Consider the following 27022-nt stretch of genomic DNA (forward strand, 5'->3'; position numbering starts at 1 on the left):
ACAAGACCCTACAAGATGAGGCCACAGGATCACAGAATAATGTGGGACCCTAACTATATATCATGATTAATTTCATCTGTAGTCGTTAGCCGTCTCCTGTGTCTTGGTCTTCCTCTGGGAATTGCATACTGACTACCAGCACATTAAGACAGATGATTTGCACAGTCAGAGAAAGAAATCTCCCAATAAATTACATTTGAAAATAACCAAACACAAGCCGTATCTAAACCCAACAAAAAAAAGTCCTATGTCCAACCCAAAATGTGTTGAGTGGGTCAAGTAGCAGAGCTTTAGGCTAGACCTTTCAATGTCCTCTTCGCCCATCCGCTCCATTTACTCGCTGAAAATTTCATTGGCTTTACAAACCTTGAAAAACAGTTTAATAACACATCAGTAAAATTGGTATTTTAGTCTAAAGAATCTATAAGGGCAACAGAAATTAAAATTTCACTAGTGTTATCCATTAAAGGAATACTTCACCCAAAAAGTTTGTATCCGTTAGCTACCTGCTTTCAATAGTCTGGAATGTTTGTACTTGGGATTGTTTCGATAAAAACAGAAGTCATTGTTTTGAAAAAGTGACGTTACAGTTACATTCAGAACTCTGGCAGCCACAGAAAATAGTCTTATTTATAGTGTGGGCAAAAGAACTCATGTGTTTTGGCTTTTTTTTTTTCTTTTTTTTTAAAGAAACAAATATTTGTTTGATGGTTGAGCAAGGCATTCCTTTGGGACCTTGGTAACTAGCGTGACAGAATAATCTTATTGTATAATCTTAAAAGTTGCAAATGCAGTGTCAAGCTCTGACAAGGCTAGTAAGAGGCCTTTGAGTTGTGATTATTCATGAATATATAAATTGGATTTTTAAGGTGTGATATGTATTGAGTAGACACTTGTCATATGGAGCACAGGAGTGGAAAAGTGCAAACTCCTTATGTCAAGAAACAGCTCTTGTTTGAACATAGAAACTGTTTTCCCTCAGAATTCCAGACTACATGGTGTAACAAATGGATACAAATATAATAATATATGGATGAACTATTTCTTGAAGTGGGGACAATACCATTTAAACCACTGATTATGCCTCTTTTTAATTGTAAGCATTAAGTGCATTCCTTTACATTTCATGTAGTAAAACTGAAGATAACTGTTACACATTGACTTGTTTTTACCAGCCTATTTATTAAGGTGCTTTAAGAAAGTAATCGCTGCATTACAGACGGGAGTCTTTAGTAATATTGCAGAGGTTGATGTGTGTTCTATTTTTTTTTTCTACAATATATCTATGAAATTTAAACATTCAGATTTTTAATGCATCTACCCAGTTGTTTCCTAATTCTTCTACTGAAAGTTGTGCATTGCACTTTTATTTAAGTCCAGTTTGTAAGGACATCTGAATACTCGTGTGCTGCCATTGCTATTTGCAATTGTTATAAACCTGTTTTAGAATGTTAATTGTACATTTATAAAATGTTTTATGGATTTTGCGTCCCTCCCTTCTGGCAAATCTCATTGATCACACTGCACTTCTAAGCGGAACAAGGTGGCCTTCAGATGTCCTCATTTGCCTGTGAACTTGTTCCTGTTGTGGTGTGGGGCTTCAGGCAGAGGGATGCTAGTTTTCTAGTTAATTGTTTGCCAATTCAAAGACCCTGCTTTTATCAGTCCAGTTGAGAATGAGTTTATTTTATTCAGAAAGTATCATCACAGTTGTACATGGAAGGGTGGGGGGGTAGGGTTCTATTTTATTGCGTTGTTTTGTAAAACCTGTTCTATGTGTATTTTCACAGATACCTGTGAAGTGTAAATGTCATGTAGATTATTTTAAGATGTGTTACCTGTTGATCCAGGAGATGAGCTGTCTGCTCTTGCCGCCTCCTAAATAGAAATAACTGAACTTCCAGATTTTTCGTTCAAGCAAGCATGCGTTTTGTAAAATTCAGTTGTTTGTTTCAGTAAAGAAATTTGCTCAGCGCCATTTGTCCGCGTTCATTCTATGGTTATTCACTTCTTCTTCTTTTCACCAGTTTTATGTCTTTTTTTCATGTTGTGACTGAAGGTATCTAATGTACCATAAGAGATACTACTAAATGGTACATGTACATTTCCTGTGTAATTAAATACCACCTTTTTAAAGGGAGGTTAGCGTGATGATCTCTCCGCGCAGAACTGGACGTCATCATGTACCCCCACTGCACAGCCTGTCTGCAGAATGGGGGGAGGGGGGTAACGACTCTCCTCAAGTGGGTTGATAAATGCCGTGCTAGTTGTGACTGTCGGGATGTATGTGACCAAATCATATCAGCAGGTGGCCAACGCGGTTAGCAGGAACGCACCGACGAATTTGAGGTCAACTTGAAAGTTACCGGTGTCCGTCTGGTAAGAGTGTGTGAATGACTTACTCGCTAGCGTAGCCCGCTAATTATGCTTCCTAGCTATGTTCCGTTCAGCCAGTTTACTGACGTTCCTGGTGTCATGTTCACGTTGTGTGTTGAAAGGCATTAGACGCCTGGCACCACCAGCTTGAGCACTAGCGGTGGTTGTTAAGAAAACGTTAGCCTTTCTTGGTAATATTCTATCATTACTGCGGTGACAGCTTAACACGTTTAATTAGCTAACTTTGATGCTAGCTGCAACATCTTTGTACTTGATTTTGGTCTGACCGTCCTGACTTCCTCTGATCCTTGATTTGTCCGTTAGTTCTCCAGTGTAACGTTTATTGAAATTGTCTAACCTGGCGTTAGTGGTTGAGCACATAACTCACCACTTCTGCCTCCTAATATTTTAACAGTGTAAATTAACATTAAACATAGATTATGACAAACTGCTACACTACAGCTGGTCCCAGAACCGTTCTCATGTGCAACCAAACCATCTTCCAAGCCTATTCAGGCAGCTACTCAATATGGGTACGTTCCTTTTCGGTACGGGGTGGACTGAAACGTGAGAAAGTGCCATCCTTTAACCCGGTTTGACCCCTGTAACCAGCTCTGAATAGTCAGGTGTCTCCATGCCTGATGGAAAACACACAGAGCTATGTATTTAAAACGTAGGCCTACACTAGTTTTATCATTTCTTTTCTCTGATTATACAGGTTTCTTCTCCTGTTCATTTCATACTTCAGTACAGGCACTGATTTCTGCTCATGTCATTATCCACCTGCTGTTCATTTGCACCTACTTGCACGACACTTCCACCCTGCACTACCTCACCTTTGGACTACCTCCAGAACCATATTTATTTTATTTTACTTATTTTATTTTGTTTTACCTTATTCTATTTTATTCTACTATTACATGTTACTCTTTCTTACGTTCTATGTTTGCACCAATCACCAAGACAAATTCCTAGCAATGTGAAACCTCTTCACTTACAATGGCAATAAAGACGATTCTGATTCTGATTTGTTCCCAAATACATTTTTTGTGCAATACAGACCAAAAAATGTAAATCTCCATAATGATAATGAGCCTCACAGTCTTCCTATCTTTAAAGTTCAAGTTTCTAATGTATTTTTGGAAGCACCTTATTCAGTTTCTTAACATCTTCATCTTAGTAGACTTACTCAGCCTGTCAGAGATTTGCCTTTCCATCAAAACAGGGCTACCTAGTTGAAGGTGTATCTGATGACATACCTGTCTTGGGTCAACAATGTATAATGCCGGGGTCAGACTAAACAATATCTGTCTTGCTACGATTTGCTATCATGTCAGATTATGTAATTACAGAGCCAGAAATTCTTGATGTGCTGTGGCTGACAGAAATGACTAAACTTTGTTCCCTGGCCAATCATTGCTTGCCATCTTTGATGACATGCGCAATGTCATCAGGAAGGAGGCGCTAGCGACCAACTCTCAGAAACAGGCAACTTGGAACAAGAATGAAAACAAAAGTGGTGAGTATTGTACTGGCTGTTTGTATTCGGAAAAGCCTAAGAATGGAAAATAAATAAATAAATACAAAAACACAACTGTGGACCCATTCTTGGGTCACACGAAGAGGACAGTTTTCAGTTATCAGTCTTTCAAAGGCAACTTGAGGTAATAATTACGAATGTTTTTAGCCAGTGGTGAAACCTAAATGTAGCTAGCTAGCCACCAGAGGATATATCATTCTAATGCAAGAAAATGAATATATACCTCCAGTTGTTGTTGATCAATAGTGGTATATTCCCCTCTGAAATGACAGAAGTATAATTTGTTCCTCATACTGCCACAAAGGATAATTACAGAGCCCACTTTAAAAAATCTCACAGTTTAAATAATGTTTTAGCATTAAAAACAAAAATACACTGTAGGCAGTCCCTGTACCATTCATTTGTTTGGTGTCAGTCTGGATTTTTTTTGTGTTATTAAGGTTTTGAATCTTCTTTTTCCTTCATGTTGCTGCTGATTTCACTTTCCAAACAGTGTTTAATTTCAGTCTCACTCTGTAGGGCAGTCACAGGAAGGGCTTCCATGATCTCCACAGGGTGGATGTGGAGGATTTCAGCCATCTGCTGGGAAAAGTTAGACCATCATCCAAAAAAAAAAGACAAATTGGGAGAGCCATCCGTGCCGGACAACGGCTCACAGTAACTCTTCTATTCCTTGCTACTGGTAAAGAGTCCATTTCAGAACATTTTTAATGTTTAACATATGTTGTGTCATTTTTAGTACACAGTAACCTGTTCCTCATTCGTAAGAGAGACCTTCAGATCCCTGGAGTTCCAGTTTTGAATCGGTCATACTACTATCAGTGAGACAGTTATGAGGACTTGTGATTTCTCGTATCAAGGCTTAAAGGATGAACATTTGAAGGTAAGACTTCTGATGTAAATAACAGACTCTGTATTTTAGTAGTATTTTAATGCTTATAATGCTTTGGTCTTCAAGGGTTGCTATAAATACCATAAACCACTAGGTGTCCCTATGTAGTTTAAAGCCCCAAAACTTCATAAAGCATCATGAGCACACAACTCAAATGTAGTATTTATTTTCTTTGTACCTTTATAATCCTGAATTGTGTTTTCTTTTGTCCATTATAACAGTTTTTTGCTTTTGTACTGTTAACTACTGCACAACTGTCTTGTTGAAATTGAAATCATTAAAATGCTTTCTTGTTTGCTGGTAGTACCTTCATCATGTATATTAATGATCAATAAACAAGCATCCATGGTTGAAATACATGGTGCTATAATCTGCACCACAAGTATGTATAAACTAAATGCTTGAACCCATTCTGTGTATTTCTGCCTGAATGAGAGTAAACATCACAGTGCTAACTTTCTGAATACATTAACTCAAGCTACTTTTTGACTGGTTTGGTATTTTAAAGTGTTTTCTTTGAAAGGTTTTTGCACAATTAATGGTGCGAGAACATTATATGTCTTGATTATATTAACTGTTTATTTTTTCCAGACACCTACAACAGAGGCAGAGTGGAGAGAAGTGGCACAGGTTTTTTAAGATAAATGGCACTTTTCTAATTGCCTACATGCCATATATGGAAAACACATCTACATCCAACCACCGACAATTCCTGGAAGTACCTACCATGACTACAAGTCCAGTTTTTCTGTTGTCCTCATGGCAGTAGTCAACACAATCTACAAGTTCATTTATGCCAATATTGGAGGGATTTTTACCCTGTCAAACCTTCAAGATGCCATGGACCACTCAATGTCCACCCCTTCAGAGCCACTGCCAGGCACCAACATATCTATGTCTTAAGCATTTGTTGGCAACAAAGCTTTTCTTCTCAAGACCAACCTTGGTGAAGCATGGAGAAGAAATATTTAACTACAGACAATTCAAGTCAGTCACGGTCAAGGCATGGAGTTGAAAATGCATTTGAAATTATGGTCAAGAGACTGCACTTGAACCTGACAAGATGACAATGATAACACTAGATGCTGTGTTCTGGATCATTCCTGGAGCTCGATAAAGGGATAGAGAACTACCTTCTGTGACCAGTTGAAGTCATGCTTTCTATCACCTGCTGGATCTGTTTTTTGGCAGGAAAATATGATCTAGTTCCGAACAATTCCAAGTCACCTGATGAATATGTATTTTTCCATTCTATTAAAATATTTGGTAATATTTTTGTTGTTCGTTGACACTCATTTATCATTATATTATATATATTATGTTGATTTGACATGGTGGATTCTTGCAGGATGTGTGATGATTAAAATGTCATTTTAACGTGTTTAAAGAATGGTAAATGGTAAAGGTAAATTTTTGTTGGAAGTAAACGTGATGAGAAATGAAAAAAAATTAACTGCTTCCGTACACTTTAACTCTACTTCAGCTTTTCATAACACAAGTGTATTTGAAATGATGAATGATATAAGGCACAATCAACATACTGAAAATACTCTGCTGGACTAAGATTTGTAAACATGAAAATGTTCTGAGAACAATTGTGCAGTCTTTGCCACAAATCAGTCTAAAAATCAGTAGTATTTTGCCAACAACAAATCCTTTTAAGGCACAATGTGTTGCTGAACCGACATGAAGATTCTGCACAGAATTTACACTCTTTCTCCTGGTCATGTGGCTTTTGTACTGCATTGAAGTAGCTCACTAGATGTTGCAGGATGTACATGGATGGATAGGTTTTGATAAAGCTGATTATTATTATTATTGTTTTTGTTGTTGTTATCATATCCCTGCCATGGTATTTGGCAGAGGAAAACTGGCTGAAGGTCTGATGTAATTCCAGTCTCAGCTTGTTTTCATGTGAATCAGTTAACATCATAAGGATGTGAACTTGCATTTTCTTCACTGGATCCTTTCTTAGCTTAAGTATGACAGATGACATGGGATATCTTAGTGCTTCAGCATACCAAGACATTTCGGGCCGTGCTCTGCTTCCGACTTTGTGGCAGCAGTTTGAGGAAGGCTCTTTTCTATCCCAGAAAGACTGTGCCCCACTGCACAAAGCAAGGTCCATAAAGACATGGTAGGAAGAGTGGAAGAACTTGACTGGCCTATGCAGAGCCTTTATCTCAACTCTATTGAACACCTTTTGATGAACTGAGATTGAGACTGAGAATGGGGACAGGTCTTCTTGTCCAACATCAGTGCCTGACCTCATTATTGTACTACTGCATGAATAGGCAAAAATTGCCACAGAAACACTCCAAAGTCTTGTGGAAAGCCTTCCAAGAAGAGATGAACCTGTTATAGCTGCAAACAGCTACCTGTGTATTTAGAATGCAGTATCATTAAAGCCCCTGTTTGTGTAATAGTCATATGCCCCAGTGCTTCTGTCTATATAGTGTAAATTAAGATCCAGTGACTAAAATCCTTAACAAGATCAAAAACAGGCTTCCTTTGGTCCCACTGAGCCATTGGTCAGTTGCAGTGCAGTGTAGAATTGGTCAGCGTGGACAAACCCAACTAGATAGTTCAGCACAATCTAGTTATACAGACTAAAACAAGACTAACCAGTTTATTTCCTGCTCAAACAGACTCAATCTTAGATGTGCCATGTGTGCTAGCTGGAGATGAGAATGAAACCCAGTCGCAGCCTACTCCTGTGTCTATGCTCGATGCTGGCTCTGGGATTCCTCTACTACTCAGGGAGGATCAGCTTACAAGGATGGGGCTACAAATCACGTGAGTGTTCCTCAAATTACCTTCATTAACCTTACCTCATTAACTTATTTTAACTTGCTTCAATGACCAGTGGCAGCCGCATCAACACTGATGAAATCTTCTCCGCACGTTATAACATGTTCAGCAATTAATAACATTTACCATGTTTGCTAAAGCAGGGAAGTCAAACTGCTGTTTCCGATATCTCATATTTGTTGTCACTATCAAAAAATTGTAATTTGATTCTGCCTGCATTTTAGATATAGTTGAGTTTGCTGCACTGTAGTCCGTTACTCTATGTTTTTCAAAATCTGCAAAATTATTAAACATCTTCATCTCCACAAGTCTTCATTCAAGTGCTTTGAAACTGGACACACGCATTTTCTTGATGCATTATAATTTGTACTGTACAATTTTATTTAATCTATTTTTGAATAAAGATCACAGAATGATGTGCAGAATGTTTTTTTTTCTGAATTTCATCACCAACAGTTAAACTATTGTAAAATATTTTTAAGTTTATTTTTAAGTTTTATGACATCCTGTTATTTGAATCTGCCCGTGGTGTGACCACACCTCCTTTTTGCACATGGGGTGGCACAGTGGTACAGTGGTTAGTACTATAGCCTCATAGAAAGAGGGTTCCTGGTTTGAGTCTGGATCTGGGTCCTTCTGTGTGGAGTTTGCATGTTCTCCCTGTGCCTGCGTGGGTATTCTCCAGATGCTCTGGCTTCCTCCTACAATCCCAAAACTATGCACATTAGGTTAATTGGCTACTCTACATTGCCCCTAGGTGTGAGTGTGTGAATGTGTGTGTGATAGTCTTTCTTTGTGTGTCAGCTCTGCATCTGCAATTGACTGGCAACCAGTCCAGGGTGTACCCCACCTCTCATCCATAGTCGGCTGGGATAGGCTCCAGCCCAACCGCCACCCTGTATGGATAAAGTGGTATAGATCTGAATTTCCCTCAGATGACAAGACAAGATAACTTTATTTGTATAGCCCATTTTTACAAGCAGTTTGTCTCAAAGGGCTTTACATAACATCATAGCAACATCCTCTGCCCTTCGACCCTCACATCGACTAAGGAAAACTCCCAGAAAAAACCTTTAACAAGGAAAAAATGGAAGAAACCTCAGGGTGAGCAACGGATGAGGGATCCCTCACCCAGGATGGGCAGATATGCAATGGATGTTGTACAGGCAGGAAAGCAGTTAACAACATGAGATATGGAATAGATGGGAAATGTTCATTCAGGGGAGAGCTGATGGAGGCAGTTGATGAGCAGGGACGACAGGCAAGGTAGAAGCACAGGGAAGGAGGTGACGCAGATGGAGGCTGGTGCTGGTGGATGGAGCTCTGAAGAAGTCTGTGAAGACACAGAGAGAGTGCGAGACACCAAGGCCAGACTACACAGTATAACAGATAGAGACGGAATAAGAAAATGTGTGGAAGGAGAGGAGAGGAGAGGAGAGGGATACAAGGATCCTGATGAGTCCCCCAGCAGTCTAAGCCTATGGCGGCATAGCTATAAAATGGTTCGGTTACCTGAGCCAGCCCTAACTATAAGCTCTATTATAGAGGAAAGATACTGGGAACCACTAGCAGACCTGCATTCGGGAGTGAAGTGTTCTACTGGGGCAATAAGGAACAATGAGGTCCTTGAGATAGGACAGAACTTTGTTATTGAGAGCCTTATAAGTCAATAGAAGGATTTTGAAGTCTATCCTACAGGAAGCCAATGGAGTGAGGCTAAAACAGGTGAGATATGCGCTCTCTTATTAACTCCTGTCAGTACCCTCGCTGCAGCATTCTGGACCAACTGGTGACTCTTCAGAGAGTTTTTAGAACATCCTGACAAAAGAGAATTACAGTAGTCCAGCCTAGAAGTGATGAATGCATTGACCAACTTCAAAAAATCACTCTGAGGAAGGATATTCCTTATTTTAACTATGCTACGAAGGTGAAATAAGGCAGTCCTAGTGGTAAGGTTTATATGGGAATTGAAGGACAGGTCCTGGTTGAAAATAACTCCAAGGTTCCTCACCAGTGTAATAGAGTTAAAGGTGATGCCATTCAGGGAGGCGGCCTAGCTAGAAAGTGAGTCCCTGATGTTTAGATTCAAATACAATAATATCAATTTTTTTCTAAATTAAGTAATAAGAAGTTGGAGGACGTCCAGGACTTTATGTTTTTCAGACTGTTTTCCAAATTGGTAGGGTGGCTACTGTCATCTGGTTTTATAGATAAGTATAGCTGAGTATCATCAGCATAACAATGAAAATTGATGAAGTGCTTCCAGATAATATTCCCTAATGGAAGCATGTAGAGAGTGAAAAGTATTGGCCCTAATACTGAACCCTGAGATACACCATAATTAACTTTACTATACTTGGAGCAAGTATGATTAATGTTAACAAACTGATACCTGTCAGATAAATATGACTTGAACCATCGAAGGGTGGATCCTTTAATCCCAATTTCATGGTCCAGTCTCTGGAGAAAAATATTGTGATCAATGGTATCAAATGCAGCACTGAGATCTAGAAGTATAAGTATGGAGACAAGACCTCTATCAGATGCCAGGAGGAGGTCGCTGAAAACTTCTAATCAGTGCTGTTTCAGTACTATGGTGTTCTCTAAATCCAGATTGGAAAACTTCAAAAAGGTCATTAGAGTAGACGATGTCGATGTAGCTGCTCTAGGACAACCTTCTCAAGGATCTTGGAGATGTATGGAAGGTTGGATATAGGTCTGTAATTAACTAATACATCTAGGTGAAGGGAAGGTTTCTTTAATAGTGGTTTGATGACAGCCACCTTAAAGGCCTGTGGTACATAACCTGTGACTAAAGAGAGATTTATCTGGTTCAGTATAGAAATGTTAACTAAGGGAAAGACATCCTTAAGCAGTCTTGTTGGAACCGGGTCAAATAAACAGATGGATGACTTGAAGTTAACTCTGAGAGGTGAATGGGGGAGAAACTGTTCAAACATACTTTAGGTGTGGAGGTTGCTATAAGACAAACTGTATTTGGTGGAATATTAATGCCAATCCTGGCTCCAATGTTCACAATCTTAACAGTGAGGAAAGTTTAAGAAAACGTCACTGCTGAGAGCCGGGGGGATGCATGGCTCAACAGCACTATGGTTTTTAGTTAGCCTGGCTACAGTATTAGAGATCTAGGATTGTGCTTTGATGACACAATTTTATTTCATATTGCCACTTTTCATGACAATGTCTTTGTCTGGTAAATAAGACAAATAGGGTCGAGCAAGTTAAGTAATTGGTTGTTGGCTCTTTTTTGTTTTCATACAAAAAAGGGCAAGGATTGATCATGCTGAATTCATGCATACCACACTGTGATATGTTTTATAGACAGACCGAATATTTGACCTGTTCAGAATATTATGAGTTGTGTACTGTAGTCCACTTAAGAATATTAAATAAAGTCATATTAAGATCTTTTTGGGATTTGAATCCTAAAAATCCTAAAACCTAAAATCCAGCAAGATTAAGCAGCTGCAATTTACTTTGACTTTATTTTGTTATATTTGTTATTCCACTGTAATTGAATATCCTTGTTTTCTTTTCAGTCTGTTAGCTGCAACTCAAATCCTCTGAAAATACAGTGATTTTAGAAGAGCAAATTACTTTTTTCCCTCAGGCATATCAGCATTTGCTAGCAATTTGGGAGCTGTTTGGTTTTGGATGCTTGTGCACTGCTTGTTAGGAAAGGAGGTTTCACTGAAAGTTCATAACCTGCATTCTCGCTTGATTAGAAAATTGCATATTAAGTAGAGCCAACTAATGCTTAGTTTTTTGGCTTAGTTTTTTTTGTTTTTTGTTGGGGTTTTTTTGTTTTCTTTTTTTTTTTCTTTTTTTGTTTTTCTAAATCATTTCAACTCTATGGGAGAAACGGGATACAATATGGCTAAATGGTAGTAAGGTAGCACCTTACTTGAGCATCTTTAGCAGAGTGTTTTTGTTAAACAGTGGCTACTGATTAACAGAAAAATGGGAAGGGTTGTAACCAATATACTCCATGAGCTAGCATCTACTAGCAGGCTAATAGCAGAATTCCACGAGTTGTAAATTATTCTACTTTTTATCAACATATACATGTGAGATCCCCCATGGGGACGATAGGACATGTGCACGTGCCATCCAGGCTTGGTCATGCTTATACACACCGATGGATGAGAGAGGGAGAGGGAGACAAGACACTGAACATGGGCAGGTGTGTTGGTCATCCAACCACCATATTAGCCTGTCTTACTCAAAAGTAATTTGTCAGGTTGGACTCCAGAGAAGGAAAAGGAGGGAAGCTGTGCTCAGTGACTCCCTCCATTTTGGTGATGAGAACTGAAATGGAGACATAGCTCTCAGATTCCTAGGTTCTGCTGTTGTCTTTGTTGTCTGAAACATCATCAGTATCTGCCTTCAATATTGTACCTCTTTCCAAAAACTTGTGTTATTAAAGTATAATAATAATAATAATAATAATAAATACAAAAATAGCATGGCTCATGATACATGTATGTGCTTCCTTGGCTTTTCTGCATATTCTCCTGTTTTTCACTTAATTTCTTCTGTTAGCAAAAGGTTTGTTTCACTGATAAGATACAACAAGAGACAAGAGCTTGACAAGTGCAAAACTTTGTTGACTTCTGCAGTCACAACTTTGTCAGTTACTTTTTACTCTTTACTGTATACCCAGCCAATCTCTGCATGCATTACAACAAGATGTGTTTGTGTTGTGTCATGTTTGTTTATGTTAATATTATGTATCCTTAGGTGGTGTGATTTGAGTAAAGCTTTTTTACCATCAGGGAATAAACTTTGCATGTCCAAAAACAGAGTTATCTTTCCTAAATAACTTTCCCTTTGCTTTGCCTTTAGACAAGACAAGACAAACTTAATTTTATAGCCCATTTTTACAAGCAGTTTGACTGAAAGGGCTTTACATAGTAACATCCTCTGCCGTTAGACCCTCACATCAACTAAGGAAAAACTCAGGGTGAGCAACAGAGGAGGGATCCCTCACCCAGGACGGGCAGACGTGCAGTGGATGTTGTACAGGCAAGAAAGTGGTTAACAACATGAAAACTGCTATGTTCAGAACAAGCACTGTGTCAAAAAGGTGGCCCTTTCATTCATATCAATGAATGAGAACACTGCTGTGTTGTTTGAGCAAGGATGCGTATGCAGAGTACTTTGTCACAAGCAAAAGAACTGAGATTTTTTGACAGTAGATTTCTTTGTACAGGGTTGGATAGACTCCAAATTGGATGCAGCCACAGACAGCAGACTTGCACTCAGCTCTGTTTATAATACATTAGGTACAGATGTTTCATGCATGTTAATCGTGTGTACGGTAAGCAGATTACAAAATTGACATCACATGGATCATGCACTGTATGCACATGGAAAGTATCATTTGAGCTTAATGTGAACGCTGTTTTTCTCTGTTTCTTTCCAGAGATGTAAATAGTGTTATGAACTGCTGTGCAGTGTTCTGATACATGATAAGCCTTCACATGGATTCAATTCAATTCAATTCGATTTTATTTAAAGTGCCAATAACACAGTTATCTCAAGACACTTTACAAGTGTGTAAACAACACATTCAAAAAAAAAAAAACAACCCAAAAAACATGGATGTATTCATGAATTTCTCAAATTGTATTTTATGGCCTCATCATTATCAGTAACATCTTACTTTGTAAAAGGGCTGGAATTTGAGCAACAACACTGAGCATCAGTGCTTAACCTAAAGGAGACTTAACTAAAAGAAAGAACATTAGGGGCTATAATGCAGTCTACTCTAGAACAAAGCAAGGAGGTCATTGGTAGTAGAGTATCCATCACAGCTACCTGTTTTTCAAGTTCTCCAAACCAAGGGTGACATGGAAGTGAGTTGGATGGGCTTGGATACCACTTCACTGAATGTATCTACTGCCTTCATCAGAGTTACCAGTCTCTAGTTGACCAGAGGCTGTGTACTGTAGTTCTTAGAGCCCAGTTGAACGGATATTACAATCTTTAGCTTCCTTTATCCACTCACTCTTAAATGTAAATTGTCCATCACTTACACTGTAAGTTCTGTTGACCATGCAAATTACACTTTTCTGTATCCGTATAAATAACTCACATTGGTGTTAAACATTACCTACTTCTGGAAATGTCTACAAATAACAGTATTAAACCATCACTTGTTGTAAGTTGTTTACAGCAGCGTTTTGTGCACGATATGCAAGATGAGTTTGGTAACACATTGAACTTGATCAGTAGATCTATTCCTCACCCATGGATGATCCTTTGGCTGTGAAGATAAGTATCATCTTGTTCAGATGACGCTGATATATTCTAATCCAAGGTGCAAAGATTTTTTTTTACATTATATATTTCCATGTATTTGTGTATGTCAGATGTCAGACAACACAATTTAGCTTTGCTTCTCTTTAGGTCTGTATAATTTGTTCCAGAACCTAAACCATAAACTATAAAGGGTGAGCTCACCAAAACTGTCAAAGGTATTACTAATGAAATAGTTTGTTGTTAGGTCCAAGGGATTTACCACTAAGCCTTATTGCTGTACCGGCTGCTAACAGGTCTTTACATAGGCTACATGCCTTGCCTGAAAGCGAATAGAGGCCTTAGCTGAACCACAGTGAACTCATCTAACTTTCGGCATTGATGCTCACTCAGTCTCGATTGGGCCATTCATGTTTAAATTTTCTTTTTCTGTTGAAATACCATACCATGAGTTCAGTTGCTTTGAGTTCATGCAGGTTACCAAAAACCTAAATCTCTGTTAATTCTTCTGTAGCACACCCCTCTCAGCTGTCCATACCTTGCCCAACCCTTAAGCCATATTATGGCTTTATTACATTGCAGTTGACAGTTCAGCCTGCCTGTCAAACTGATAGCAAAGTTGCTACTGGATGATTCTGCAGAATCATCTATTATATCATGACAATGTTTTTCACTTTGCAAAGCCAGTGTTTTTAGATTACTGTATTTGTGCATAGCTGAACAACTACCCCAGCCACAGCTTAAGCAGGTCCGGAATGCTTAAGGTATGTTTGTGGTGAGCTTTGACACCAAGGAATTGCCTTTGCTAACTGGAATGAGTTCACAGTTGTGCCAGCACAGAAATGTTTGATGTTCTAAATGTAAGGCATATGATTTAATATCACATTTACCTCCCTTTTTTGTCTAGTGTATGACAAACAAGGATTTCTTCTGAAGCTGGATGGTAGTCTGTGAGTACACAATTTAATACTTTTATACATTTCAATTCCCTCTCATTCTTGAAGCTAATTCTTTCTGTTGGGGGGGGGGGGGGGGGGGGTTCAGGTTTGGTATCAGTGTTGGCATGAGGGGCACGAGCCAGCACTGCTGAATTATCTCTATAATTATTTACAGTATTTATGTAATGTATATAATTTGTGTGTGAATATTTAATTGCTTGACTTCATTCCTCTTGTATACAGGCCTTTGGAGCTGATGTACAAGTATGGCAATCTCAGTGAGGGAGCCTGTAAGCCTGGTTTTGCCGCTGCCAAGATGACCGCCATTTATCCAAAGTAATACTTACCATTGTACACTTTTAACGTGAGCTTGTAGCATTTTATGCACCAAACAAAATCGTCAGATACGTTGCAATCAGCATGACCCTGGTGCTACTATCTATTCAGTCACTGATCCATCACTTACCTGTTGTATTGTTGGCTTATGTTCTTTTAAAGCGTGAACACATTTCAGTTGCAGTGTAAGGTGACAAAATAAGTCTGTGGGTTGGTGTTATAACTGCTGTGTCTTTGCTTTTTTTAGACAGTTCAAAGTTTCTTTTATGATTACAGGAAATTCACATTCTGAGGTTGTTATTTTATAGCAATCTGATGTATGCACTGCCAGTGTCTACAAATTTTGTAACACTGTAATAGTTTTAGTTTAAATTGGATTCAGACTGCACATGTGAATGAACTAAATTTGCAAGAAAATATAGTTGGTACACTGCTTATTGTTTGGTCCACCCCAGTTATATCAGCGTAGTTAGGCTAAATAAACACTGAATAAGCTAAATACTAAATAATAAGTTGGATAACCATCTATGTATAAGAAAGAAGTTTGAACAAAAAAATGACATGAAAACCTCCATGTATTCAATTCAATTCAGTTTATTTATATAGCGCCAATTCACAACAAAAGTTATCTCATGACACTTTCCAATTTGAGCAGGTCTAGACCAAACTCTTTAATTAAATTGTAAATAGCGAGAGCCCAACATTCCCCATGTAGCTAAAACAATATACTGCATTAGGTTGTGCCATCTAGTTCCACTTTATTTGAAAGAAGGCAGACATCCAGACAGCCGATATCTCCAAAACTTGACTGTGCACACCAAAACAGTCTGAATATATAAATAGCACTACAGACAAGAAAATCATATATTTTTGGTTTTGAGTTACAATGTCTTTTTAAAGGGGGTCGCATTAAGATTGTGGCTATGCTACACTAGCTTGTTAAATAAAAAATAAAATTGCAGTCAGTGAAAAAATAATTTCATTGATTCCATAATCAATTATTAATTATTACAGAACATGACCCAGTTAGTCTGAACAAATAAAGATTAATTACCATATAGTATACTGCCATTTTCAATTTCAAATACCCAATTAACTACCTGTGTTTTAAATTTGGCAGCATGGTGGAAGCAAAGCGTTTCCTTCCTGTGAAAGGTTAGGTTTGCGTGGAGTTTGCATGTTCTCCCTGTACATGCGTGGGTTTTCTCCGGGTACTCCGGCTTCCTCCCACAATACCAAAAACATGCACATTAGGTTAATTGGCTACTCTACATTGCCCCTAGGTGAGAGTGTGAGAGTGTGTGGTTGTCTGTCTTTGTGTGTCAGCGCGTGTGTGTGCCTCCCGCCTATAGTCAGCTGGGATAGGCTCCAGTTCCCCCACGACCCTGACGGATAAGCGGTATAGAACATGGATGGATGGATGGATATAACTTTGTTGGCAGTAGTCTAACTTGGTTAATAATAGAATTCACTCCTGTGCTTGTGGTAATCTGGAGAACCAGTTCGCCTACTGTATGCCAAAAAAACTTGCCTAAATTGAGTATTCACAGTCAAATAGTCCTGTTTTGTAGAAAGCTCTCTGAGCTTAGAGTAGTATGATAGAAGAATGATCTCAGTTCTGCCTCTGCATTATTAAAGGCCAAAGAAGTCCCCACACTGTGAAAGCCCTTCACCTGCTTATTTTTTTAGCGCTATGTTTAAAATGAGTCAGAAAATGCAGTGGTCTGAAAAGAGCCCCTGTGTTGTGTATATCTATATTTGTCCACTTCTGCTCTGCTGTTGTCCCAGTGCGTGAGAAAACCCAGGCCGCTTTACTTACCCACTTACTCTTGGAGCATCAGAGACACGCAACCATCAAACCCACCAGGGATCTCAAACAGCAACATTAATGAATTGTGCTCACAGAGACCAGATTGTAACCTGTTAGAACAACACAGGCGGATTTTTCTTAGCCGACAAAAAAAATGGTATAACTGCCCCAGGCTTCTTCGACCCATTTATTCTGCTGCCTTTGCTCATCTGGTTCCTCTGCTGCAGCTGACAGCATGTAACATTAGTTAGAGAATTGCAGTCATTAAACTCCTACTTCTTCATAAGTATCCTATCCTGTTTGCTTCACTTCAGTTCATGTTAAATTTTTCTTACCCAGTCTGTCAAGTCTATTTATTTGCTGCAGTCCAACCAAACAATTCTGATGTTCTTCTCGTATCATCGCTTCCTACATATTTAGCCATGCAGGTACCATGGCTTTAGGAATAATAATGTCTACCTCATGTTCGGTCCATCCATCAGCTCCACCACTCTAATCAAGACTGAAATATCTGATAATATTCCCGTGAAATTTTCCATGTCCATAGTCCTTGGAGGGTGATGAATTTGTTGATACCCTAGCTTAGCTGTTGATGTTGATATATTTGCTTGTTAAAACATAGAATCAGCTCTGGATTTGTTGTTGTGATGTGACATGCTGAGGTAGGCCCTACTCACATGTATATATATATATTTTAACACTAAAACTGTTCCTAGTAAACATACATATCTGAAATTTGCAGAATTCAGCCGCAATTTTGTGTAAGCTTTCTATTTCCTTGCTCCTGCATCCTCAGTTTTTCTCTTCACTGTGCTTTTAGTGCATTTGCTGAAGGAATTTGCTGAAGTATGTTCAGTGTTTCCATTCTTTTGTCACTTGGACTTTGCACCTTAAGCAGTATTAAATCACAGGGCCAGAATGTGGTGTTGGTGTTTGCCCATTTTATTCATATTCAGGCTAAAAACATCAAAACACACCATCAAACACTAAAGCAATATGGAGACAGAAAGGCAAGATTCATCATCAGTAGATGTGGTCTCTTAAATGTGTTTAAATGTTTTCAGGAACATTTTTCTTTCAGTTGTTTTGTAGGCCTTCCAGCAATCACTGATGAGCAGCTGTTTTGTTTTGCCAAATCAGAGCTCATTTGCAGTTCATTATATGACATTACACATGAAAAGAAACATGCTGCCAGAGCCGCAGGGGTTGACTCGGTTAAAGAAACACTTTTCTGTCAGATTGTTTCAGTTCTCCCGAAGCAAATAGTTGTTTGGCCTTACATACGTTACCTTTTGTACGCTTCATTTTTCAAACTTTGTCAAAGATTATATTAGCATTTACGTCAAGTTTGTTTTTCATACAACTTTTCAAATTAAAAATTAACTGCTTTTTATAAGGAATTATGATTAATGTTAATTAATTAATGTGTTTTCTGATTCATTTGTAAGTATTTTGCACAAAGGGAAACTTTTTTCTTGTTAAGTTGTTCAAAATATTGTGAATGTGGTTGGTCCAGTCAGAAACTCTTTACTTTACTCTTTAGTTACTGACAATTGTCAGATTTTTTTCTACTATATTTTAAGTCAGATTGCATAATTTATATTTGTTAATTGTCACCAGCAATGTTGGGATGGTTACTGAAAGTCTGAAGATGCTCGTGTGAAATCATGGTAAATCTTTATTTGATCCTGAATCCATGTTTTGTTGTCTCGGACCGGGGAGATTTTAACATGCTTGTGTGCATGTCCAGTTGTGCTTAAACAAGGAGCTCAGCTGTGTCTGCATTCGTTTAAAATCTGAGCCCCAAAAGTAGAGACAGATGTGAGGATTAAATAGGGCATAACATGTTTAATGCTCTGAAGTAACAAATAGAATACAAGCTTTTATTATAAATGCGCTGTAGATTGACTGACATGACTATCTGCAGTACGGGGGTTCCGCAAGGAACAGCGCTGGCACCTTTCCTCTTCACCCTATACACTACAGACTTCTCATACAGCTCAGCTAATTGTCACCTGCAATGGTTCTCTGATCATTCAGCAATTGTTGGCCTCATCATGTATGGGCACAAAAGAGAACTGATCCAGGCCTTTGTGGACTGGTGCCAGCAGAAACACCTCCAGATCAGTTGTGAGAAAACCAAAGAGCTGGTGGTGACCTTCCACAGGTGCAAATACTCTCTGCCTTCACCAGTGAACACCCAGGAACACCCTGTGGTGGCACCAGCCATCTTCTATGGAGTGGTCTGCTGGGGCAGCGGCATTACGACAGCTGATAAGAGATGAATGGCTTAGTGAGGAAGGCTAGCTCTGTCCTCGGATGTTCTTTCAACCCAGTGAAGGTAGTGAGTGGAAGGAGAATAAAGGCTGAGCTATCATCCTTGATGGAGGATGCAGGACACTCTGACAACACTGAGCGTTTCCTTCAGTGACAGACTGCTTCACCATGATGTGTGAAGGAGAATCTTTAAAGACTGTGTGTCCAATAAACCACCGTCATTCACTCACTCACTCACTCATCACAATAAGTATCTTACTGAGCGCAACATTTATTTACCTGTGTGCAATTCGACCAACAGTTGAACAACCAACAGTTTGCTGTTTATTGACCAGCTGTTTGTCTTCTTACTTTCATTGTTTGTTTGTTTGTTGTTTATTTATTTATTTATTTATTGTTGTGTCTTTGCTCTGTGATTGCTCTGTGTTTACTTTTGCTGTCTTCCAATCCTGCTTGCTGCCGTGGCGGTGTAAATTACTCCATTGTGAGGTGAATAAAAGATTAAAAGGGTTATCTTATTTAAAAAAGATTACTACTTACTGATGTATCATTATCACATAATTCCCAAGAATCTAAATCAGCACTGGAGAGGCTATATTGAATAGATCACAAATTTGATTATATCTGTCTTTTCTAAGGCTACATGCAAATCAGAGTTTGACAGTTCAGCTTCTCTCATTATCTCTCAGTACCCTGCTTGTGTGCGTCACAAATACGCATTTGCTAAGGTGGGATTTGTGCTCCAACAAATCTAGAGACTCTTACAACTCACCTCCAGAAGTTGAATCGGGCTGCTGTGCCAAGTCAAGCCAAGCCAACACGTGTCAATGGAAAAGCTTGATGGGAAAGTGAACGAGCAGTGCTTGCGTGGCTCCTAGTTACCACCTTTGAAGTGCCCATTGGCAAGACATAAATGTGCCCTTTGTAGCTCTGTCCTCTCCCTCACATTTGTCTCTGAGTTTGCTTTGGTGAAGGTAAACTCATGCAGACTGGATTAGCTGGAAACATGATGCTCTAAATCCTCTTAAGCATTCTGCCATTAATCAGTACATCTACACAAATCAGGGCCATACGGGTCCTGGACAGATAATACATTGATGAACACCACTTCTTTATTCTTACTTGCTATAACATGTTGTCTCTTATATCAACAGGTTCACCAAACTGGCACCAATGTTCCTTGATCCACATTACAAACGATTTTCCAAGCTTGGAGATTATTCGCCTCCATTTGGGATAAAATCACAAGGTATGATTACACATTTTTTTTCTGTAAAGTTAAAATAGAACTGCATTTATCAGTAGCAGTTAACCACTAGCTGCAAAAACATCTCAAGTTTTGTACACAATCAGGTACGATGAAAAAATGAATCCTATGGTACATTTAACGCATATGTTATACCTCAGATTTACTTTTACCTAATCTAATGGTGTAAAGTAGAGCTGGTGAAGAATATTAAAATGGATCACCCTGTGTATAGCATCAATAGTGGCTGACAAACTTTTTTGGCACAATTCAGACCAATGCTCTACATCAGACATTACATCTAAGCCAGGCTCCTTCCTCTTTCTAGATTTGAAGCTCCATCCAACAACATAAAATGCATGTTTGAAATGAACCCAAGTACGTTTACCTCATTTGATGCAGCTAAAGTCAAGAGCACAGGTGCAGAGTATAAACAAAACAACAAGCAACTCATGCCTATGAGCGTACAATAAACAAAGGACATGATGGTCACCACAATAAACAATGGGACGGTGGTTCCACAATAACAAAACACATTTAATAATCATTTTTAAATACATGCTATAAATGTTCAGTAATAAGGCAGTCCTATAGCAACAACAAGGTGAAAGGTGAAAAAGGAGCTTGATAACTAAAGGGTCTGGTTCCCATTCTACTTTCGATGACTCTAGGAACCGCAAGTAACCCTGCACCGTAAAGTTTGAAAATAAGGCACCTCACAAAGATAAGATGGCGTCTGACCATTAAGGACTTTGTCTGTCTGGAGGAGAGTTTTAAACTCCGTTCTGAATTACAGGCAGCCAGTACAGGAGAAATTTGATCTCTCATATGAGTTTTTGCTAGTACACATGCAGCAGCATTCTGGATTTGTTAGAGAGTGTTTAGGGACTTATTAGGGCACCCTGATAACAGGAAGTTGCAATGGTCCAGCCTGGAGGTAATAAATGTGTGGACTAGTTTTTCTGTTAGAAAGGTGCTAGAAGGCAGTCCTTGAAATTTTGTGCTATGTGGGGTCAAAAATAACTTACGGTGGGGCTAGATGCCAAGTCAGTGCAGTCCATGGTAGCTATATCACTAGATCATTTGTTTCTAAGATGTTAGGGCCCACACAATAGCTTCAGTTTTGTCTGAGCTTAGAAGTAGAAAATTGCCGGTCATCCAGGTTTTTATGTCTTTAAGACATGCCTGAAGTTTGGTTAGCTGACTGACTTCATAACATTCTATATAAATTGAGCAAGGACGAGAAAAAGTACTGTAACCTTGGTAATATATTCATATATTCAGTTTTATATATATATATATATATATATATTCAGTTATTCAGTTTATATATCTTTATTCTGATTGTTTTTTTTATATTTATATGGTGTTGTTTTATATTTATTTGCATTAGGTATTTTGTTAGGTAACTGGGCTTATACCGGGACCGGGGAAACTAATTTCGTTCCAACTCTCTACATGTGTGAAATGACAATAAAGCTCCTTGAACCTTGAATCTTGAATTAAAACACTTTATTTACCCAATTAAGGTAAGAGGTAAATGTGCCTTTTATGCAAATTCACAATTTCAATAATTTCATTAATACAAGTTTTTAAGTTTATTGTCTATGTAGGCATTTTACTTCTTTTGGGGACTCTTTAAATGGGCTTCTTACCCAACGTAATACCTGGCATGATCAAAATTACAATCAAATCATTGCTCAAAAGTAGGGTAATTGTGCTCTTCTCACAATTCACATAATATTCTGAGATAACCCCAAAAGCATCTAAGACTGTTTGTAATTTAGCAAGGGAATCAAATGTATTGGTCAAATAAGGTGTTACATCATCTATTAGAACATAAATTTTATAGGTTGTTGGACCCACTTTAAAACCCTTAAGGTCTGTGTCTTGCTTGATTGCTTGTGCTGGAGGCTCAGTGGCTAGGTAGAGGACCTAAGGAGACAAGGGGCAACCTGTCTCCTGGATCTATTCAGAGAAAAGGCAGCGGACATTTGTCCATTGTTTAGAATTCTGGCTTGCATCTTTTTTCCACCCCATCTGGATTCTTTATGTATCAGTTTCCAGCAGCAACATGCTTCAGTGTTTGTAGGAGCTGGCTTCTAGTAAGAAGTGGCAAGTGTACCTGTAACAAAATGCCATTCAGACACATTTTTCTGGTGGTCGATGATCAGATTCAATTTGGGGCACTTTGCTGCATTAATCTCTATTTCCTTGTACTGTTAATTGAAACAATTAAATCTCAGAGATGGCTGGATTCTCACTGTATGTATTTCATAGGTCAAGTTCAGCCTTTTCAGAGATCAAGTCTAAGATCTAATGAGTCAAACCTGGTGACAACAGGGTTTTTGTTCTAAAACTGGGACATATCTGTGATATAATCTGTCACGGCTAGCTTCCATCAGACAGAGAATATGTTGTTTAGTAATGCTGTTCCCTTATCTGGCTGTGAGCTTTAGTGTCTATGGGCTACAGCTTTGATTGGTCACACATCTTTAACGGTTGTATAACATTGTAACAGGAAGAAGTATCAGCCCACCCAGCCGTTGGCTTCTGGCCTGTCTCATTTATCACAGCTAGTCTTGTTGTCCAGGGATGGGAGCATCATTTTAGCTGAGAGGACTGTGGAGAGAAGAATTACTTCACTTTCATCTTCGTCCTACTTGTTTTCTCTTTCTGCTTTTCTCTCTTTCTCGCTGTTATACTTCTAGAGAAGATAATAGATATTCTTCTGTCTGCTACTAAGAGCTATGGCCTTGGGGAAGAAGTCGACAGGTAAGTTGGTGCTCATTTTCCTGTCATGCTCTGATTCACCCAGTGGGGTCATGGCAATATGTCCGTCTAAAATTTGTATTTAAAGCTATCATTGAGAGAATAAACTGTTGAGGGAGTCAGCTTCAATGCAAGTCCATTTAAATGAAAGCACATCCAAGTACTCTTCTCCAGTGCACCACACATTAACATTAGTCACCGTGGGTGTTTGGCTGTCTTGCTCTTATCAGTGTCATGTTTGTGGGTGTTTCCAATTTCTTTGTATTTGGTCCAAAAATTGGTCATCTGACTTTCAATTCATCATAAGTGTTGTATGTATTGTATGTAAAGAGTATACAAATGCCTATAAATTAAATCATACGGGAAGACAGACAACTACTACTACTACTAAAGCTAATTCTGTAATACTGTATACTTAATGCAATATTTCATCCTAACTCACCAGTTAATATCATTCATACAAGTTCTCACATCAGCTCCACTGATTAACATCAGCAAAACAAACAATAGTTTTAATACACGCTTCTTTTCATGTGTAGTACTTTCTTGAGAAAATAAAAGTAAGACATATTTCCCATCAAGTGAACATGTATGGTAAATGACTGGAGCCGTGTAGCCCCACATCATAATTGCTCTTCTTTTCTGTGTTACAGTATGAGCTGTAAGACGTGCATCATAGTAGGGAATGGAGGAATCCTTGCCAACAAGTCTCTGGGACAGAGGATTGATGAGTTTGATGTGGTGGTCAGGTACATTATGACACAAAAGTACATGCAGATAGCACATACTTTGCTTCCACTTTCTTGAAACAAATGTCTAAATATCTAAGACTAAATAAGTCACAATTTAATTAAAAATTGACAATTAGATAAACAAATCAGTATGTTAATACAATGACAGTTAAATAAAATATTACCTTCCTGTTAGCTTGAAACAGTCTGGCCAGTGTTTTCTGAACTCTGTCATTTACAGTGCACCCAGAAAGTGTTCACACCGCTTTGCTTTTTCCACATTTTGATATGTTACAGTCTCATTCCAAAATGGGTTAAATTAAATTACTCCCTCAAAATTCTACACAAAATACCTCATAATGACAAAGTGAATCAAGTTTGCTTGAAGACTTATTTATCTCAGTTTTTTCAAAATCAGTGTTGTGCTGAGCACTTTTTCTTTGGCGGGCAGTGATGGCTTACACCCACCTATTTATACCATAGTCCTACCAGCATCTTGAGCACTCTGTTCACCGTGCTATATCTATCTATCTATCTCTACATCTATATCTATCTATCTATCTATCTATCTATCTATATATATATATATATATATATATATATATACATACATATAGTGCAGTATAAAGTGGGACTTATTTGTGAAGAGAACATTTTTCTAAAATGCCAGATGCCATTGAAGGTCAGCATTTGTTCACTCAAGTGGAAAAAGATAAGTGCTCACTAACTATGGATTTTAATGAATTTGTCCTGAAAATCACCCATCTGCATCCTCACCTGGATTATTTTTTTGTTCTGTGCTGAATCTGGGAATCTGAGATTTAAATATTTTTCCGGAGACCTTGCCAAGAAGGCACCATAAAGACATTATTACAACAATGAGTGCAATTAAGCTAGGACAGTTGTCACATACCATTAAGACCATTAAGACTCATCCTTGAAATATGATGTGATTTATCATTCAATTAAATATTGTATTTGATAATCTTAAAAATTTTTCACCATTGCAGATTAAAATGGGAATTTGTAGTCTGTTCATTGTTCATTGTTTTGGACAGTGCATGTGATTCATTGTGCAGCTGTGTGCTACAGGTTAAACCAGGCCCCAGTGAAAGGCTTTGAGAAAGATGTTGGCTCCAAGACCACCATGAGGATCACCTATCCTGAAGGTGCCATCCAAAAGAGAGAAGGCTATGAGGCTCAGTCCCTGTTTGTCCTGTCTGCCTTTAAAGCTCTGGACTTCAAATGGCTTCGACACATGGTCTTCAACCAGAGGCTGGTAAGGCAGCTGAACACTGTCTATTTTGCCACTGCACCAGCAAATACAGCTGTGAGATTGTTACCATCTATCTGTTTTGATGCAGTTTTTGTGATTTGCACAGAAAAACTCCAATGGAAACGCCAATGTCGACCACTTTGGTCCACACTGATATTTTTAAAAAGTAAAGGATGGATTGCCATTACATTTGTTACAGATATTCACGGGATGGTTTACATTTCCTTGTATGTCAAGGACAAAATTAATTAATTTGCCAAATTAGATATCCTTTCCATTCTCTGTGTTAAAAATACACCATATGATGACTGCTGTAATGCTGATTGTTGATACATTATCTTCAGGCCACCTCAGAATGCAACTGACAGAAATAATAAACAATTCATTTACGTCTGAAAGATGATTAATTTATAAGATTATAAATTATGTAGTTTAACTAGAAATGCAGTTTTCACAAACAGCCTGACAGCTCCTTTTACACTCCTATCATATCACATGACCAAGTAATAAACAGATTCTGATTGAATGGGTGTTGCTATGTGTGTGTGTGTTTTTATTCTGGAAGTTACAATGTCACCAGGCTTATAAATGACGTAGCTATTAGTGAGAAACAGAAAACAAGCCAAATTCATTTTATGTGTTTACATACTTAGCCAATAAATCTGATTCTGATATAAGACAAAGACGCTATGACTTCTAAAACGTAGATGCGTCACACACATCTTCAACCCAGCAACACTGAAGATCTGTACAGTGAACACAGTTTCAAGGTAGACACACAAGATTAGTGTCAACAATTCCGTATTTTACCAAATGTGCAATATGACAACTCATTCTTAAGCCAAAGTGTACCTTTTTGTCAGACATAGTGAAAGTCTTTCCTGGCCTTCCTGAGTTATGCTACATGCATCCTCAATCCATCTAGGGTGCATTCACACCTGTACTGAGGTATAACTCTTTACAGACGTTAGTATCATTTGTGAACAAGACCTGTGTGTGTTTGTTTGTTTCTGTGTGGACGCATATTCTTCTTATGGGGACAAAATGCAAGTCCCCGCAACATAAATTATTAAATATTAGGGCGAAGACTTGCTTTAAGGTTAGGGTTGAGGTTAGGATTAGGTTATGGTGAGGGTTAGTGGTTGGGTGGTGATTAAGCCTCCATGAAATGAATGGAAGTCTTTGTAATGCCCGAAAGTGATGGAAACAAGTGTGTGTGTGTGTGCGTGTGTGTGTGTGTGTGTGTGTGTGTATGCACGTACATATGTGTATTCCCTATTCTTGAAGCTCTGCATAGCAACAATGCAGGTTCTGTTACCACTGATATCTCAAGGACATGGCTGCATTCTCTGTAACACAGTCACTCCACCAGCAGAAACAGTTAAGTACTGCTTCTAACTGTCTGTCTGAACTCTGCTGTTAGCAAAGCATTGATTTTCTGAGGGTTCTACTAGCACATAATGAACAAGATAAAGATAAAGTAGAGTTGCAGTAGCAGTTGTCAAGCCCATACAAGATTTGATCTAAGTATGCGCCTCATAGTTACTCTTCCATTATGCTGAAATGTGTCTTCTTCTGAACATTGCATGCAAACAAACTAACATTTGTTTTGGTATGTAAACCTGCGTTTGTTTGATAAGTAAAATATGTCAGATAAAGTTGGGTGTACAGCTCATTTTCAGTTAATTATTTGCAGCTCTTTCCACTTTGTTTTGAGAGGAAAATTGTAAAGTTG

The 27022-nt window shown here is 38.4% G+C and overlaps 1 protein-coding gene across 7 annotated transcripts in view; it reads left to right on the forward strand.

The window, feature by feature from the left end:
- Positions 1-2213: 2213 nt before the first annotated feature.
- The window catches only part of st3gal3a (ST3 beta-galactoside alpha-2,3-sialyltransferase 3a), a 35738-nt gene continuing 10929 nt past the window's right edge, over positions 2214-27022 (forward strand). For 2 of the 7 annotated variants that reach the window (XM_046390518.1, XM_046390525.1), the window contains exons 1-8: positions 2214-2379; positions 7457-7604; positions 14809-14851; positions 15083-15175; positions 20417-20511; positions 23220-23283; positions 23934-24029; positions 25104-25290. In XM_046390518.1, coding sequence (XP_046246474.1) covers positions 7493-7604; positions 14809-14851; positions 15083-15175; positions 20417-20511; positions 23220-23283; positions 23934-24029; positions 25104-25290 — 690 coding nt within the window. In that variant the 5' untranslated portion in view covers positions 2214-2379; positions 7457-7492. Of the gene's footprint in view, positions 2380-4243; positions 4800-7456; positions 7605-13877; positions 14120-14808; positions 14852-15082; positions 15176-20416; positions 20512-23219; positions 23284-23933; positions 24030-25103; positions 25291-27022 lie in introns of those variants that run through there. The other 5 variants (XM_046390519.1, XM_046390520.1, XM_046390522.1 and 2 more) reach the window with 5 other exon arrangements.

The sequence above is a fragment of the Scatophagus argus genome, chromosome 6 (assembly GCF_020382885.2).
Source record: "Scatophagus argus isolate fScaArg1 chromosome 6, fScaArg1.pri, whole genome shotgun sequence".
Lineage (NCBI taxonomy): Eukaryota > Metazoa > Chordata > Actinopteri > Scatophagidae > Scatophagus > Scatophagus argus.